Genomic DNA, 16,226 nt, shown 5'->3' with positions numbered 1-16,226 from the left:
TACTGTCCAATGACTGCTGGTGCCCTCCTTTTCTAATTACCTAATTAGCTAATTTTATTCCATATATTATTCCATATGCATATATTGCCTCTTTAGAATAAAAATTCCCTGAGAAGGGATTGCTTCATTTTTTTTAATCTAGCAAGTAGGACATTTTTGTCACTGTCTTCTATAGAGCTCATCAAAGTGTTTGGCATATGGTAGGTGCTTAATATTAGTATTAGCTGATCGATTAGCAAATCGTATTCAAACAGGAAGAGCATCCACTGAGAACATGGTATAGAATCTGTCTAGGAGGGGAGGGGGGGCCTCCCTCCCTCCCTCCCTCTCTCTCTAAGGCTATAATCCCCCCCCCAGAACATAGTGTTACACTTCAAGGAGGTTGGTTGGCTACCGAAGATTATGAAGTATTTGCCAGATATAGAGAAACTGGAAGGGGCTTGTGAAAAGCTGAAAACAGAAGAGTGGTTTAAAAGGGATGGCCTGCCAAGTTGTTTGTCCTGTCCAGAAACAAGCAGGGGAAGGAAGCCAAGAATGTGCAGAACCACAAGAACAGGGCTTCCTTGTGAATTGCAAAGATGCCTGTGGATGAGTGGATTATAGCTTGTGCCCAATCTGTTCTTTGGACAGATGTAAGAATAAAGTAGCTGTGAGTGCTTGGATTTCTGATCTGTGCCATTGCTGTTTAGGGAGCTGAATTATAAAAATTCCCGACAATGGGAAAGGCAGAAAAATACCATTTGATGGAATAATGTCCTGTCTTAAAAGTTTCATTTGCCAGGACAAGAAGCAAGAGGGATAAGACTTCAGAGGCAGCTAGGTCACAAAACTCATCATGCCTAATCACTGGCCAAAGTAAAGCTCTTTTGCACTAAGGCAAGGACCTGAGTGAGCTCTGCAGATGAGGTTTATTAAGGTCAAAGGATTGTCATGGAGAACAAGATGGTGAATGATTAAAAAAGAACTGGGTCCTGTAGGCAGAATACACTAGTAATGTGATACTGGGGTTAGTGCCATTGCTAGGTACACATCCCAAGGAGGTCCCACATACATCAAAAAATTCACAGTAGCATGGTAGTAAAGAAATAGAAACAAAATAGTGGATCTCTGAGGAGTAAAGAGCTAAACAAATAAAATACATAAATATTGCTTTTCTCTAAGAAATGAATATGAAGATTTTAGGGAAGCAAGAAGAACTGGTGCAAAGAGAAATAAGAAACCAAAAGACAAAATATACAATAATGCAAATAGAAAAAAATAAAAGAAACAAGACTAATTATAATGATCAAGTTTGTCCCTGGAAGGTAGTTAAGACTAAGTATCTTCCTCCTGTAATTGCAGAGGTGGGGAATGATGGGTCTGGAATGTTGCATACAGGGCTGACCTACTGTTTTGCTGAACTATTTTTTCCCTCTTCTTTTAAAATCTTTAAAATTTTTCCGGGGCAGCTGATGACCCTGGAATCAGGAGGACCTGAGTTCAAATCCGGCCTTCAACACTTAATAATTACCTAGCTGTTTGACCTTAGGCAGTCATTTAACCCCATTGCCGTTGCAAAAACAAACAAAAAAAATCTTTAAGAGATAACTTGCTAAGTAATAAAGGGAGAAAAATATATTTTGAAATGTGATATAGAAAACAAAAATAAGACAAAATTGAAAGAACAAATTTTTTTTTAAAGATAGAATGAATAAGATGGTGATAACAGTACTTACCTGGCATGATTGCTGTTAAGAAAAGAGCTCTTTAAATCATAAAGCTAATTACAGAAATGACCATTTTCTGTAGGATGAAAACTCCCTTGATTTTTAGAGGAGAAACAAATGAAGAGATAATCTTTCCTACACAATTATTAGGAATTTTATGCTGGTCAGGTTCAGAGAATGTTAGAATCAGCTTTTGGGATGCTTTCAAGATAAGATAGAACTAAAACCAAATTCTAGTCAAGTCTTGGGATTTCCATCTGTGCTTCTGACCTGCTAGAGCAGCAGGTTTCCTTGCAGTCTGGATTTCAGCAGGTGATGGCTCAGCATAGGCAGTAGCTGTTTATATAGGGAACCAACTCTAGTCAGGTTAACTGTCTTTTGCCTTCAGGAGAAGAAGAATCCTACCTGGTCCTTATCTCTATCCATGGAGACTGAGAGGTTTAGATTGGGGGGGATGGTAGCTAAGTGTGCCCCAAAGACGGCTTCCTCTGGGATTCCCAGGCGCTGGCCCACATCCCTGGCAGTGGTGCGGGTGGCAGTGGCTGTGAGGCCCAGGAAACAGCGTACACCCAAACGCTCTCGCAACACCTGGCAAAGGAAAGTTGGCCAAGACTCAGAGGTAAGCTGAACAATTTAACCCTGTCTCCAACGAACCAACCCTGGGTGTTGGGGCCACTTCTTTGAATTAGCTTCTTAGGACAAAACTCAATTACTCCATGCAACTCCACAGTCCCTCTCTTCTAGTTGTCTCCTTGAGTCTCCCCTCAACACTTCCTGGAGCCCTACCTTACAAAGCCGTAGGTAGCAGGGTCGGAAGTTGTGGGACCACTGGGAGAGGCAATGAGCCTCATCGATGCAGACAAATGCCACGGGGGGCAGTCGGGCTGCTGATGGGAGGCAGCTAAAGCCTCCAGGCCAGGCCCCAACCACTGCCTCTGGGGACAACAGCAACACCTGCACCTTGCCAGTCATCACCTGCAAGTCAATCAGACAGGCAGTCAGATATATAGCACAGACTTTTTCTCCCAGAGACCTCCCTCACTAAAGCAAGCTTTCCCAGGTAGGATTTTAGAAGTATGAGGGTACAGAGCCTATAGGATTTAGGGACCTGGACAACAGCTGTAGAATCCATAATTCCCAAGGCATCATTCTTTGGCCAGGTGGGCAGTCTGGGGCAAGCTGGGAAGGTAGGCACCAACTTTCAAAGATGCTCAGGTGAGGCCTCCTTGAGATGGAAGACTGAAGCCCCTTCTTTTTCTAACTCCTAGATTACTGACCTTCTCCATGGCTGTCTCCCTTTGCTTCCTGGTCATGTTGGAATGAACACAGACAGCTTTCAGTCCTCGGGGCAGTCCTGACACCTGTTAGTTGGCAATGACAGAGTCTGGTGAGGGGCCTGGATGTCTACTGTAGCAAAACCCTCCAGAGGTAGGAGCAGAGCCAAAAGTTCTTGGCCTTGTATGCCTCAGTATAATTACTGGCCAAGTCTTAGGCCAGGGATGCTGATGTGAGAGATCAGAGACCCTTTTCATACCTCATGATTCAGACCATGAGGGGGGGGAGGGAAGGAAGGAGCTTGTAGTCAGGTGGGGTAGAAAAGATGAAGGAATGTGCACAGACAAAGGAATACATAGAGAAATGTGTGGATATGAGTAATGGAAAAATGACAATAGGAGGCTCTCAGCACTCAAGAGTACCCAGAGAGAGAAGTAGAGTTAGGTGAAGCTTCTTGTAAAGAATGGGACTTAAGCTGGCTTGTAAAAGAGGTGAGGGGCAGCGCCTGGACAGATTTGAGGAACCGTGAGAAGGACACCAATTCCTTGAGAAATGCTCCCTAGAAGGGAGGACCTAGGACTGACTCCTTTATGACATCTATAATTAGTGGATACAGTCTAAAATAAGAGCTGTAGAAGAAGCTATCAGAGACAGGAGAATCCCAACAGAGTGCTGGGGACAAAGGAGGAAAACTTTGAGAAGTAGGTGGTTTGGTGGCTGAGTGAAGAGACAAAAACTGGATGTGACTTTCTCTTTGGAGATGATCTTTGTTGAGGGGCACCTCTGTGGGTACCTTAGACCAGAGCTTCAGGAAGTAAGAGTCTTGAGGGGCCATGATCAGGACAGGGTAGGGAGCAGAAAAAATCCAGGGAGTTAATGGACCCAGAAGCTTCCTGAAGCCCTCTGGAAGGCTCCTTAAGGACACAAACTATAAGCAAGGTTTCACATCATACAGCTTGGTAGGGCACCTGGCTCCCACCCTTGGGACGAATAATTTGGTGACTGTGGCTTACCTGATCATCCATGAGTGATACAAGGGGCGACACGACCAATGTAATGCAGTGGCTGCGCTGGGCATAAAGGAAGGCTGGGAGCTGATAGCACAGGGACTTCCCCATGCCAGTGGGCAGCACGACTAGGGTTGAAAGACCTAGAACAGAGCACAAGAACCCCTGCCTCCTGAGAGAGAGGGAAGCAACAACCCCCAGGCACTTGGACCACAGAAGTCACACTTGGACCAAAGCCTGTTCTCAGGATGCCCGCTATGGCAGCTTAAGAGCATGGTCCCTGGCAGAGTTGTCAATGGGATGAGCCAGCTAGGTCTGGAGAGCATCCTTGAGGGTCCACAGCTCCCTCAGGCCTTGTGTCTAGACCTAGTATACTACCTTCCATAGTCACTATCACTGGAGAAGGATGGGAGTCTTGGGTCTGATTTGGCTCTGGAGCTCTTTGGTCCAGGGAAGGGGCTGCCCAGTGCCCGGGAGACTGTCCTGGGGAGAAGGCTCACCAGAGAGAATCCGCATGATGGCGACCTCTTGTCCAGGGCGGAAGGTGGGGTGACCAAACTGGTGCAAAGTCTCAAACACCTCCTCTGGGGTCTCTGCAAGAAGTGTGCTATCAGCAGGCTCAGAAGCAGATGGGACAAAGCATCCCTGCCCACTGGGCAGCCTACCACGAGCTTTACAAATATTATCTCATTTGATCCTCCCAACTGTCCCGGAGATAGTAACATAGTTAGGAAATGTCTGAGACTGGATTTGAACTCAAGTCTTCCTGACTCCAAGCCCAGTCCTCTCTCCACCATGCTACCTAGCTATCTCTGGATATGAGAAAGCAAAACTGGGTAAAATTCATGCTTTAGAGTAGTTTAGTCGAACGCCCTTTAATTAAGCAGGCATTGTCCTAGGCGCCGAGAATACAAAGTTAGAAGCAAAAGGGTTCCAGGTCTCTAGAAATTTATATTCTAGAGGGCTTCTCAGAACATTGATGGATAAACAAAAGGAGCAGATGTTGAGACTGAAAGAGGGATTGAAGACAGGAGATCACATTTTGATCTAGAAATCATCTGATGGAGATTATAACTGAATCCAGGAGCTGAGGAGATAGAAAAAAAAAAGGGAACCTAGGACTTAGGAGCTGGGAGGGAGGACAGTGAGGTGGCATATGAGCACAGAGCACCATGAGGAGATAAACTGGAAGGAGAACAAGAGGAAGCAGAGTCACAAAGACCCAAAGAGAAGGCAGTATCCAGGAAGAGAGGGTGTTGAACAACACAATGTGTTGAAAGGTCAAGAAGGATAATGAAGAAAGGGCCACCACCTCCTGCAATTCAGAGGTGACTTTGGGGAGAACAGTTCCAGCTGGGGGCTGAGGTCAGAAGTTGGACTGCAGAGGTTCAGAAGAGAATGAAGAGAGAGGAAGGGGAAGCAAGGAATGTGGAGAGCTTTTTCAAAGAGTTTGGTTAAGAAGGAGAAGAGAGAGAGAAGATCATGGCTGATGGGATGATCATAGGATTTTTTTCAAGATAGGTCTACTTCCCCCAGAGGGATTTACTGCAAATAGAGGAAGAGATTTGGAATCTTATGTGTGAATTTAATCCTTCAATTGCCAACCATGTGGTTCTGGGTACCTCACCTCTATGAATCTCAGTTTTCTCATCCATAAAAGGGGTTAAGGATCCTTGCCCATTATTGCCTTGCCCTACATTAGGAAATAGTTAATAATAATAGTATCTAGCATTTAGTGATTTAAAGTTTGCAGAGCACTTTACAAATATTGTCTCATTGAATCCTCACCACAGCTCTGGGAGGTACATGCTGTTATTATTTCCATCTTACAAATGAAGAAACTGAGGCATCTAGTGAGATTTGGTAACTTGCCTCTACTTATGAAACAGATAGATTTGAACCGTCTGATAGATCTGAATTTAGAACACAATCTCTGGCCCCACCTAGTGGCCTCCATGGTTGGGACAATCAAGTGAAACATGTTCCTAGTTCTAAATTAAGACAGACCTAGATGGAAGATAGCTTGCTTCCCCTGAACTTGGTGCTCCCCCTGCTGCAGAGGCAGAGAAAACAACCTTGACACCTCTCACCTGCCACCTGCCCGCAGGGCCCCAAGTCATACAGAGGCTCCACAGCTGGGGGAAGCCTGGGAGGTTCATACACTGGCCTCCTTGGGACTACCAGGTGTTCTAGCTGAGACTGCCTGCTCCACTGGTCACTCTCTGGGAAGAAGGAAAGCACAAAAGAAACAGCTTTATAAAGGGAACAAGCCAAGGTTATCCATTTAAGGAGTGGGCACAGAACCAGAGCAGGCCCTGCCCACAATCCCCAGGGCCCAGGATGTCCCATGGGGGCAGAGGGGCACTAAGAAAGGACTCCCTTCCCTTTTAAGGCTGAGAGCTCTCATAGCCTGGAGTATTTTCATAGAGAAAGGCCAAAGCAAAGGGCAGGGAAGCCAATGGTCCCCCACCTCCTTGGATGCTGGTTCTGAAGAACTAAAGACTACAACATAGCCTCTTCCACTGCCTGCACCCCCATCCTCAGTCTTGCCCGGCCAGCTCCAGGCCCCACCAACAGCTCACCAGGAGCAGTGCAGGAGGTGGTGCCGACTCTCTGTGACACCTCATCCAGGGTGGGAAGGGGAGGCTCCTCCTTGTTCTCCTGGTCCTCGAGGGTCTTGCTGCCCCCCTCCTCAGGAGGCTGGTGAGAGTTGAGAGCTGCAGGAAAGGGAATGTGTGAAGCATTTCCCTCACCTAACTCCCCTCACCTCCTCTAACACTGTGGTCTCCAAACTTTTCTGGTTGTGCAACTCTACCAATAAGAAAAAATTTTGAGCAGAAACCCTCAATTGTGCAATTTACTCTGTTCTGCGCAAAAGAGAAATGGGGGCAGAGGTGCATGGGGCTTTTATTCTCTGGTCACTATTCCCAGGGATAAAGCCCACCAACTTGAGGGCACCTGCCACAGGCATGAGATGATGTGGGGCAGAAGGTGGGCAGGCAGGCAGGCAACATTCTGAGGGTCTAAGCAAGTGCCCTTGGGAAGGCCTGGACAAATGGTTAGGTTGCAACTACCTGGAGGAGCTGACCCCAGGGAAGGAATGGGAAGGATTGAGAGGATGCATAGCAAGGTAGGATAGAGTATGTGTGTGTGTATGTGTGTGTGTATCTATATGTGTGTATGTGTTCATGTATGTGCTCATGCATACATAACAGGTAAGAAGAGGCATGATTGAGAGACGACCGGCTGCTGCAGTTGGGGTAAGGCTCAGGTCATCTTCCTGCCCTCTGGCTGATCATACACTGTTGGGGTCAGTCCACTGACACCATCCTGAAGACAACTGCTCTTATGATGCAAACGCAAGACCTGCTTCTCTTCTTAGTAGGACTCAGGGCAGGGGTTCCCCTAACAGATGCTTGGGAAGAGGAAGAAGGAGGTAGTCCACTTTCTGCCTTTTCTTCTTCACACTAAGGGGCTGGATAAAAGGCCTTCATATATTCTTTCCAGGTCTGGCATGACTAACACTCTAGTCTTTCATGTTCCCTGAATGAATCAGACTGTGAAGTCCCTGAGAGAAGGAATCAGGCCCAACACTTATTGCTCCTTTTACCCCAGTGACTAACACAATCCCAAGGCAATCTGGTGTCCAAAGAAAAAAGGACCCCTGCGTCCATCATTTATTAGATGTGGGACCACTAGAAAGCTATCTCTCTGAACCTCAGGTTCCTTAAAATAGAAAAAATAATCTTTGTACCATCTGCCTCATAGGCTGATATTAAAAAAAGTAGCCTCTGACCACAGAAATGGGAATTATTACCATTATAGAATAGGCTTTCAACTGCCCTGGCCAGTCTCACATGGGCTGGAACATGGGCTCCTTCACAAAGAACCTCTGCCCTTGGACAGAAGACTGGACAGTCGTTGTAGGGTAATGTAGCTGTTCCAAGGCTGAATTTAACCAGGCAGAGGTACCACCTTGGCATTCCTTGTTAGTATGTGATGCCTTACCTCTTCCAGGGCATTGTGAAGCCCAGTGCCCAGCACCTCCACACTTGAAGCAGGATCCTTTCCCCCGATCTCTGAACCAGCCACCACCAAACTGCTCGCCTTTCATTTGCCACTTCTTCTTCCGTACCTGGTGGTGAGGAGACACGAAGGAGGTAAATCTGATCAGGTTTGTCATCATGTCAATCTCTCTGGGACATAATCAGTCTTGGGACATACAAGTGTTTCAATCTCCCCTTGAGGTGGCCTGGTATCCATTTATCTCCATGTCCATGTCAAATCTGCTTCTTTACGTGGTTTACACAGGGTCAGAAATAGAGATCAGGAGTCATTTACCTGCTTTCGGAGGCGGTTGCCTCGCAGACCAAAGCCCCTGACGTAACATTTCTTCTTTAAATTGAGACGTACGAAATTACCATTGGCCTTGGAAAATGTCCTGAAAGAAACCCAGAATGGAAGGAATCAGAAGCCTGCCACCTGTGCGACATAGCCACCAAACCAGTCTTAGTGGACCCTGAGTCAGAATGGCAGCCAGAGTTTGAAGTCTGTCTTCCCAACCTGATGGTGGGTAGTACCTGGGTGCTGTGGCCCTGATGACAGTCCTAGCCTTCTTCTCCATAACCACTTCTCCCAGAAGGTCTTCCTCAGGGATCTCCAGAGCTATCACTCTCTCAGATTCCTTGGTGTGCTCCCTAGCAGGCTCAGGTACAGGCTCACTCCTGAGCCTCATCTTCTTGGTGACAATTTTCTGATGCTTTGGGGTTCTATCTTGACTCCCATCCCTTTGTCTCTTTCTTTGCAACATCCTGTCCTTACTCATGGAAGGGGTCTCTGCTTCAGCAGGGTGGCTGCCACAGAGTAACCCTGTTTCTAGGGTCTCAGGCAGTGGAGGATCACTGAAACCATCACCCTGAGTGACTGAGCTTAGGTCTGTCTCAGCAGGGTGCTGGGGTTCTTTGGTCTTCTCTGGACAAGGGTCTCGGGTCTCAACTAGTGAGCTCAGAGGACTAGAGGACAAGCTGAAGTGTGCTCTCCCTGCTAGCTTCTCTCTTGTCTCAATCTGGCACCTTTGCAACCAGTCAGGATCCAGGGAGCTCAGTCTCTGACCCAGGGTGAGTTGTAATTGCTTCAGTTTTCCAGGCTGCGGAATGGGCCTTGGTCCATAGTCCCGGGAAGGTATGGGGGGCTTAAGCATGGCAGTATCTTCTTCACAGAGATCAAGTATGACTTCTGTTGGGGCAGTGGGAACTGACAATTGAGACTTGGGTGAGGTGCAACTCTTTGGCTGCTGTTTGCATGGAAGTCGAGGTCTCCTGCCTAAAGAAGGTTCTGCCTGTGAAGAGAAGGTCCTACATCAGTTTCCTTTCCATACCCAAAAAGGAACAGCCCTTTGATTTCATAATCAAACCAATATCAACTCTTACAGTTTCTGTACAAACTAAGCCTTGATCATCCCTATACTCCTGAGAAGATTCAGAGAAACCCACCCAGGAATAGAGAGATCCATCAAGAACCTAGGCCAGATACTTCAGTGTATTAATTGGGTCCCATAGGTAAGAACAAATGTTTGGAGTATGCTGGTCTGGTATTTTGATCAATCATTCCCCCTCCCTTCCACCTTCTACAAACTCTTAAATCAGAATAGGCACTTCCTCATTGGAGCCCCAAAAACACACCTGTAAGGCAGCTTTCAGGTTAGACTTGAGCTTCCTCCCATAGCATTGTGAAGGTGCCTGGAGAGAGGCTTTCTGGTTGGACAGTGATGACTTGGTCATATTTCTGTTCAGATGTGTACCCCAGCAGTCCAGTTCTGGTGCCTGCTGAGAGGAGACAGAAGAATGTAGGGTTGAGACCAAAGCAAGATGTACAGAGAGAGTTGGTGAGGTGGAACTTTAGAAGAGGGAGGAATGGCACCCTGGGATAGTGGAGAGTACTTGGGAGTCAGGTACTAGGTCTGCCACTCATTAGCTTTGTGTCCCTGGGGAAATACTGAGCCTTCTCTCTGGGTCCCAGTTTCCCCATGTGTAAGACAAAGACAAGACCTCACCAAAGACTATCACCCCTAAACAGGAAGAAGCCTTCCTACGAATAGTTACAAAGGTGAAGAAGCATCTAAAGAGCAGATTTAGGCATTTGTCTTACCCTTCCTACTGCACACTTATGAGATGACCTCTGAGATTGCCTCCAACTCTGAGATCCTGAAATTCTATCACTCTTCAAGTGGGTTTTGGACTTAGCAAAGAACATAAGAAAAGGGAAAGAAAGATGTGGACATATTCCAAGGTCACCTTTTATCTTCAGGTTCCTTATCACTAAAATTTAATTCAATCAACCTGTATTGAAAATGAACAGTCTATTTTAAGATCTCTTGATGGTAAGCTGCATGCAATACTGCTTGGATGGAGACCGGCAGCAGCCCATCATTAAAGATGACCCGCAGAGCAGAAATGGAGAAAAGGAAAGCTGGGAGTGTGAACAGAGATAGGCTGGAAACAGATGGACAGACAGCCTGCCTCATCCATCTTGTATCTGCAAAGTACTGAAAGACCCAGAGTGAGGCTTTTGGCATATTGTGTAAATTCTTGATGGCAGATTTATAGACTAAAATGCATTTGATGAAAAGGTGCAGATGGGCTGGTGTGGGAAGAAGCAAATGAGATCCTGAGTGGAAAAGTTCTTTGTGAGATATAAAGGTATATAGCAAAGTCAGGAATATTGATATTAATTAAGGAGGGTCAGCAGTAGAGGAAAATGAAACCCCAGGTGAGCTAGATGCTAGCTTGGAGTGGGTAGAAGAGGAGGTTCCAGGAAGGCTGTTCAGCTAGTTTAATGCAAAAGCATCAAGATTGTACCAAAGGTCACTGGTCTTGTCTTTTGGGAACCAGGAAGAGATAGGGCAGAAAATGAAAAGGTTGATTCCTCAGCTGGCCCCTCCCCTACTAGCTCAGCACTCACACCTTTACTAGAGCTAAGGCTTATTTACCTGCATGCACCCTAGCTGCCTGAGTAGATGGTAAGCACATCCTTAAGGTCCACACCAGCAGGATCTCCTAACTCATTCAAACACAACCCTCGCTCCCAACCTAGCAAAGGAACTCAGGGAAGGGGGGGGGGAGGAAAGTAAAGAAAAAGGAAAAGAAGGAAGGAAACAATCATTTACTAAACATCTACTATGATGTAGAATTATGTATTATGCCAAATGCTGCACCCATATACTCTCATTCGATCCTCATAATGACCCTGGAGGGAGGTGATATTATAACCCCCATTTTACAGTGGTGGAAACTGAGGCAGATAGTGGTTAAGTGACTTGCCCAGGGTCACACAGGTAGCATGTGTCTGAGGTCACATCTGAACCCAGGTCTTCCTGATCCCAGGCCCAGAACTCTATTCATTTGAGTCCAGATGATGATTTCAAAAAGAAGGAACAGATATTTGATGAGAACTAAATGGAAAAGGAGGAGTGCTCATCTTTTTCTGTTGACTGCACACAAATCTTTAACAAACAAATGATTATATTCTCAGCAAACTGTACTAACCCCAGTTTTTTGGACTATAGTGTAAAAAGAAAAAATAACTTAAGGGAGTAAATTCAGAAAAGAACAGACTATCAGATAAGGAAAATAAAAAAACACTTCATATCAAATCTATGAGGAGCAAAGGCTTTTGAGGATTTTCAGAGGTAAATTTATATCAACTAAAGGAATAAAAATAAAAACACTTGAGAACTTTGAAGGAAGCAAACAACTGACCTGAAAAAATAAATGAAATGAATGATGAACCACAAATAACATGATAAAGAAAGAAAAAACACAAATTATCAAAATAAGAAAGGAAACAATGACAACAGAAATTTTTATTTTTTTTATCATTTTTACTTTATACTAATTCATTAGAGAGTTAAAGTGAAATAAATGATGATTTGCAAAAGTATAGAACACCCATACCGACAACTTCAAAAAATCAATTTCAGAATAAGGAATATCATCAACAAAGCTCTCATACAATGCTGGAACAACTTTATGAACATCATATCTAATTGGGGTAATATATTTGACTGAATTTGTGGTCAAAATAAGAAAGAGCTGGGATTCTATGAAGCAATTTGATTTAATATCACAAACAATGTTGAAAACTAGAGATCTCTTTGATAAATGTTTTTTATTTTATTTCATTTTTTTATTTTATTATTATTATTATTTTTTTGCAAGGCAATGGAGTTAAGTGATTTAACCAAAGTCACATAGGTAATTATTATGTGTTTGAGGGTAGATTTGAACTCAGGTCCTCTTGATTCCAAGCTCAGTGCTCTATCCACTGTGTCACCCAGCTGTCCCCACTTTGATAACTGTTGATGAAAATATATCCTAAAAGAAATTTTAGGAACAGCTCAAAAGCATGAATCAAAAAAGTTATTTGCTCTGATCAATTAGGGTTTATCAGTTCATTATTAAAAAATATTCTCTGAATCAAGAGATGAAGAGAAGGCCTTTGATAAAAATCAGCATCCATTCATTCATATATATCCAAAATTAAAAAAAAAAAAGAATAAAGGAATTTTTCCTTACTCTAATAAAAAGTTTGAGCTTGAACTTAAGTCAACATTATTCTCAATGGAGAAACATTAGCTACAAACCTATTTTATTTTATTTTTAGGATTTTGCAAGGCAAATAGGGTTAAGTGGCTTGCCCAAGGCCATACTGCTAGGTAATTATTAAGTGTCTGAAGCCGGATTTGAACTCAGGTACCCCTGACTTCAGGGCCGGTGCTGCTCTATCCACTGAACGACCTAGCTGCCCCTACAAATCTATTTAAAAAAAAGGATCAAGCAAAGCTGTTGCCACTTTTATTCCACTAGAAATTTCAACAACAGTGTCATGAAAAAGATATATGAGAGACAATTGAAAAGAGATGAAAATTCTACTATTTGTAAACATGGCTGTGGAAATTCTAAAAATCCATTTTTTATATTAAGTGAATAAATCAAGAGATTTCATATGGAAAAATGGATAAAAGCACCAAATAGGGTTCTTGGGGGGAAAATTACAATCTCATTTATTCCTCATAAAAAATAAGCCTATGAGGTAGGTACTATTATGTCTCCCATTTTACGGATTAGAAAACTGATGCATAGAAAGGTTAAGTGACTTGCTCAGGTTCATGCTGCTATTAGATATCTAAGGTAGACTTTGAACTCAGATCATCTTCCTGACTCTAATTGCACCTCCAGACTCAAAAGTTGCTATGTAACTTAAATATGATTTTATAATTGTATTTATTATATATTGTATATATTATATATATAGTGTTACATTAATCTTATAATTTAAATAAATTATACATCAACATTATTTACATGTTGCTTCTAAGACCAACCTAAGATTCCACTCAGTATGACTAACCAAGAGGCACAGTGAAGAACTTTTAGCCACAAAGAACCAATGAAACTTAAGAATCCTGGGCAGTCTCCTTTAGATTCTCTCAACATTACATGCCAGACTTTTTCTAGCCTATCTCAGAAACCTTTTCATCCTGGATATCCACTCCATCCCTGAAATTCATACTTTGAATGGATGCCCAAGGCCCTGGGGTCTCTCCTTCTGATGGAAAGGTTCCTCCATAATCTTCATTAAATAATTAAATAAGCGCAAAGCCTTTTACAGATATTATTTCATTTGTTCCTCACAACAATTTTAAGAAGTAGATGCTATTTGGACCCCCCCCCATTTTATATTTGAGGAAACTGTGGCAGATAGATGACCCTTGTCCAGGGCCACACACCTAGTGGGATCCTGAGGCCAGATTTGAACTCAGTATCTTGACTCCAGAATCAGCACTCTTATTTACCACACCACTGAGCTGCCTGTCTTCATTTTAGACTTTCCAGATCCCAGTACCAGGTACTTTCAGGAAGATATTTCCCTCCATTTTTCAACTTATATGTTTAGTGTTTTATATTAGAATGTAAGCACCTTGAGGGCAGGGACTGTCTTTTATTTGTATTACCTATTATCTATTAAGAGCTTTTTTTTTTTTTAGGTTTTTGCAAGGCAAATGGAGTTAAGTGGCTTGCCCAAGGCCATACAGCTAGGTCATTATTATGTGTCTGAGGCCAGATTTGAACTCAGGTACTCCTGACTCCAGGGCTGGTGCTCTATCCACTGCGCCACCTAGCCGCCCCTTTAAGTAAAAATTTAAGAAAAACTTGTTGCTTTTATCATGTGAAAAGGCAGCCTGCTAAGAATCACAATTTTCAGATAAGTTTCAACACTGTCATCTAAATGTAAAATCCTTGACCCAGGACTAATGAATGGATTCTGTTGGAAATGCTGAGCATCCATCTCAAAAAGCCGCAGCTAAATGGAAGGAGGGCTCCAGAATCATTGGTAGAAAAACAAAGAGAAGAGCTGGTAGAGAAAGATTTTACCTATGTCCAAAGGGAACAAGAAACTCACTCCATAGGATAGTTGGACATCGTATTAGGTATAACAACAAAGAGTATTTGCAAAAAAGATGTTCATGAATGGAAATACGGCTCATGTTGATCTACCTGTCATCAATCTCTGCCCACTCTGATCCACCCTCTACTGCACTGCCAAAGTGATCTCCCTGAAATACAGGTACAATCAAGTCACTTCCCTGAGGTTCTTAGTCATTTCTAAGTTAAAATGAAAAACTTGTTTGTTTTCAAAGCCCTTCCGAACCTGGCCTCTTTCTGCCTTTCTATTTTTTTTTTAATTTTTGCCAGGCAATGGGGTTAAGTGGCTTGCCCAAGGCCACACAGCTAGGTCATTATTATGTGTCTGAGGCCAGATTTGAACTAAGGTACTCCTGACTCCAAGGCTGGTGCTCTATCCACTGTACCACCTAGCCACCCCTCCATATAGTCTTCAATCCAGTGGCTCCTCTTTATACTATTCAATCCAGGGGCTTTGACCTTGTTTCCCAACACTTGCTCAAACTCCCAAGAGTTTTCATTGGATCTCTCCCAGTTCCCCATACCTAGAATCCCCTTCCTCCTGGCTTCCTAGGCTTTTCTCCAAGTTTCAGCTAAATTCCTTCTTTCTGCAAGCAGTCTTTCCCAGTTTTCCTTAATCTTAGTACCTTCCCTATAAGACTGTCCCCAATTTATATCATACATATCTTGTTTGTAGATAGCTGTTTGAATGGTGTTTTCCTATTTGAATGTGAGTTCAGAGAGCCTGGTCTATTTATTTTTTTTGTATTTCCCAGGTTCAGTCCAGGGTCTAACATATAGCAGGAACTTAATAATTGCTAGCTGACCAAGAGGAAGAAGGAATAAGATACCAAAGCCCTGTAGTTTGTGTGGAAATCTTTTACTTTTATATAAAGAACACTTACTTTGAACTAAGATTAGGATTAGTTATAAACAAACAAATAACCAAGTCAAATAATAATAATGAGGAAAAAATATGATATATAAGCAAAATAAATCAATCCTGAAACAAGTATATAATTAGCAATCAAAAAATGACAAACAACAAAAATGATACATCAATCATAATAATTTCATTTAGAAGCTTAAACATTGTAAATTAATTGCAAAAACAAGATCGAGAACATAGAAATGGAGAGAGATGACTGCCAAAGGCAACATTGGAATAGAAAAATAGATTTTGAAAAAAAATCTCACAAAGAATGATGAGAAATTTTGAAGTGTTGTCTCTTAAAGTAGAAAAGATTCCTGTAGTTTAGATAAAAACTAATTTAAAGAAAGCATGGCAAAGTAGCCAGTGAAGTGAGGATACCATAAGAGGAATCAAGCATTAAAATGGAAGGAATATGAAGAGAAGAAAAATTAAAACAGGTAAAAATCAATTATAATATTCTCTTTTTCATCAAGGAGAGAGGAAACAACACATTTAGACCTACTATTATGGTGCTTATTAGGGACTTGCAGAAATAAGACTAAGAAGAACAAAGAAAGGAAAAGCAGTTTTTCTTTCATATATATACATATATACATATATACATATATGTATATATACATATATACATATATATGAAAGAGATCAGTGCCAGAGGCAACACAATTTTGAGGACATCAAGTGATTGACATATATAAAATATATTGGAAGGAAGGAAAGTTATTAAAGGTGTGGGAAAATCTTTGGCCTTCATTAATACTGAAAAACAGCTGATGAGAGAATATAATTACTGACTTTTATGTCAGTGTGTCTATACAAAATTTTAATGAGTGGCTATTCCAAG

General features: G+C 42.8%; 1 protein-coding gene across 3 annotated transcripts in view; it reads right to left on the bottom strand.

The window, feature by feature from the left end:
• Positions 1 to 16,226, bottom strand: part of RECQL4 (RecQ like helicase 4) — a 43,614-nt gene that overhangs the window by 13,654 nt on the left and 13,734 nt on the right. For 2 of the 3 annotated variants that reach the window (XM_074203005.1, XM_074203006.1), the window contains exons 5-15: positions 9,670 to 9,813; positions 8,569 to 9,326; positions 8,330 to 8,429; positions 7,997 to 8,123; positions 6,571 to 6,705; positions 6,079 to 6,210; positions 4,489 to 4,581; positions 3,995 to 4,131; positions 2,984 to 3,067; positions 2,493 to 2,681; positions 2,112 to 2,294 (exon numbers count right to left, since the gene is read on the bottom strand). In XM_074203005.1, the coding sequence (XP_074059106.1) occupies positions 2,112 to 2,294; positions 2,493 to 2,681; positions 2,984 to 3,067; positions 3,995 to 4,131; positions 4,489 to 4,581; positions 6,079 to 6,210; positions 6,571 to 6,705; positions 7,997 to 8,123; positions 8,330 to 8,429; positions 8,569 to 9,326; positions 9,670 to 9,813 (2,082 nt within the window). The other variant, XM_074203007.1, reaches the window with a different exon arrangement.

Source organism: Macrotis lagotis, chromosome X (assembly GCF_037893015.1).
Source record: "Macrotis lagotis isolate mMagLag1 chromosome X, bilby.v1.9.chrom.fasta, whole genome shotgun sequence".
NCBI lineage: Eukaryota > Metazoa > Chordata > Mammalia > Peramelemorphia > Peramelidae > Macrotis > Macrotis lagotis.
Note: the sequence above shows the minus strand (reverse complement) of the source record. Positions and strands in the feature narration are given on the sequence as shown.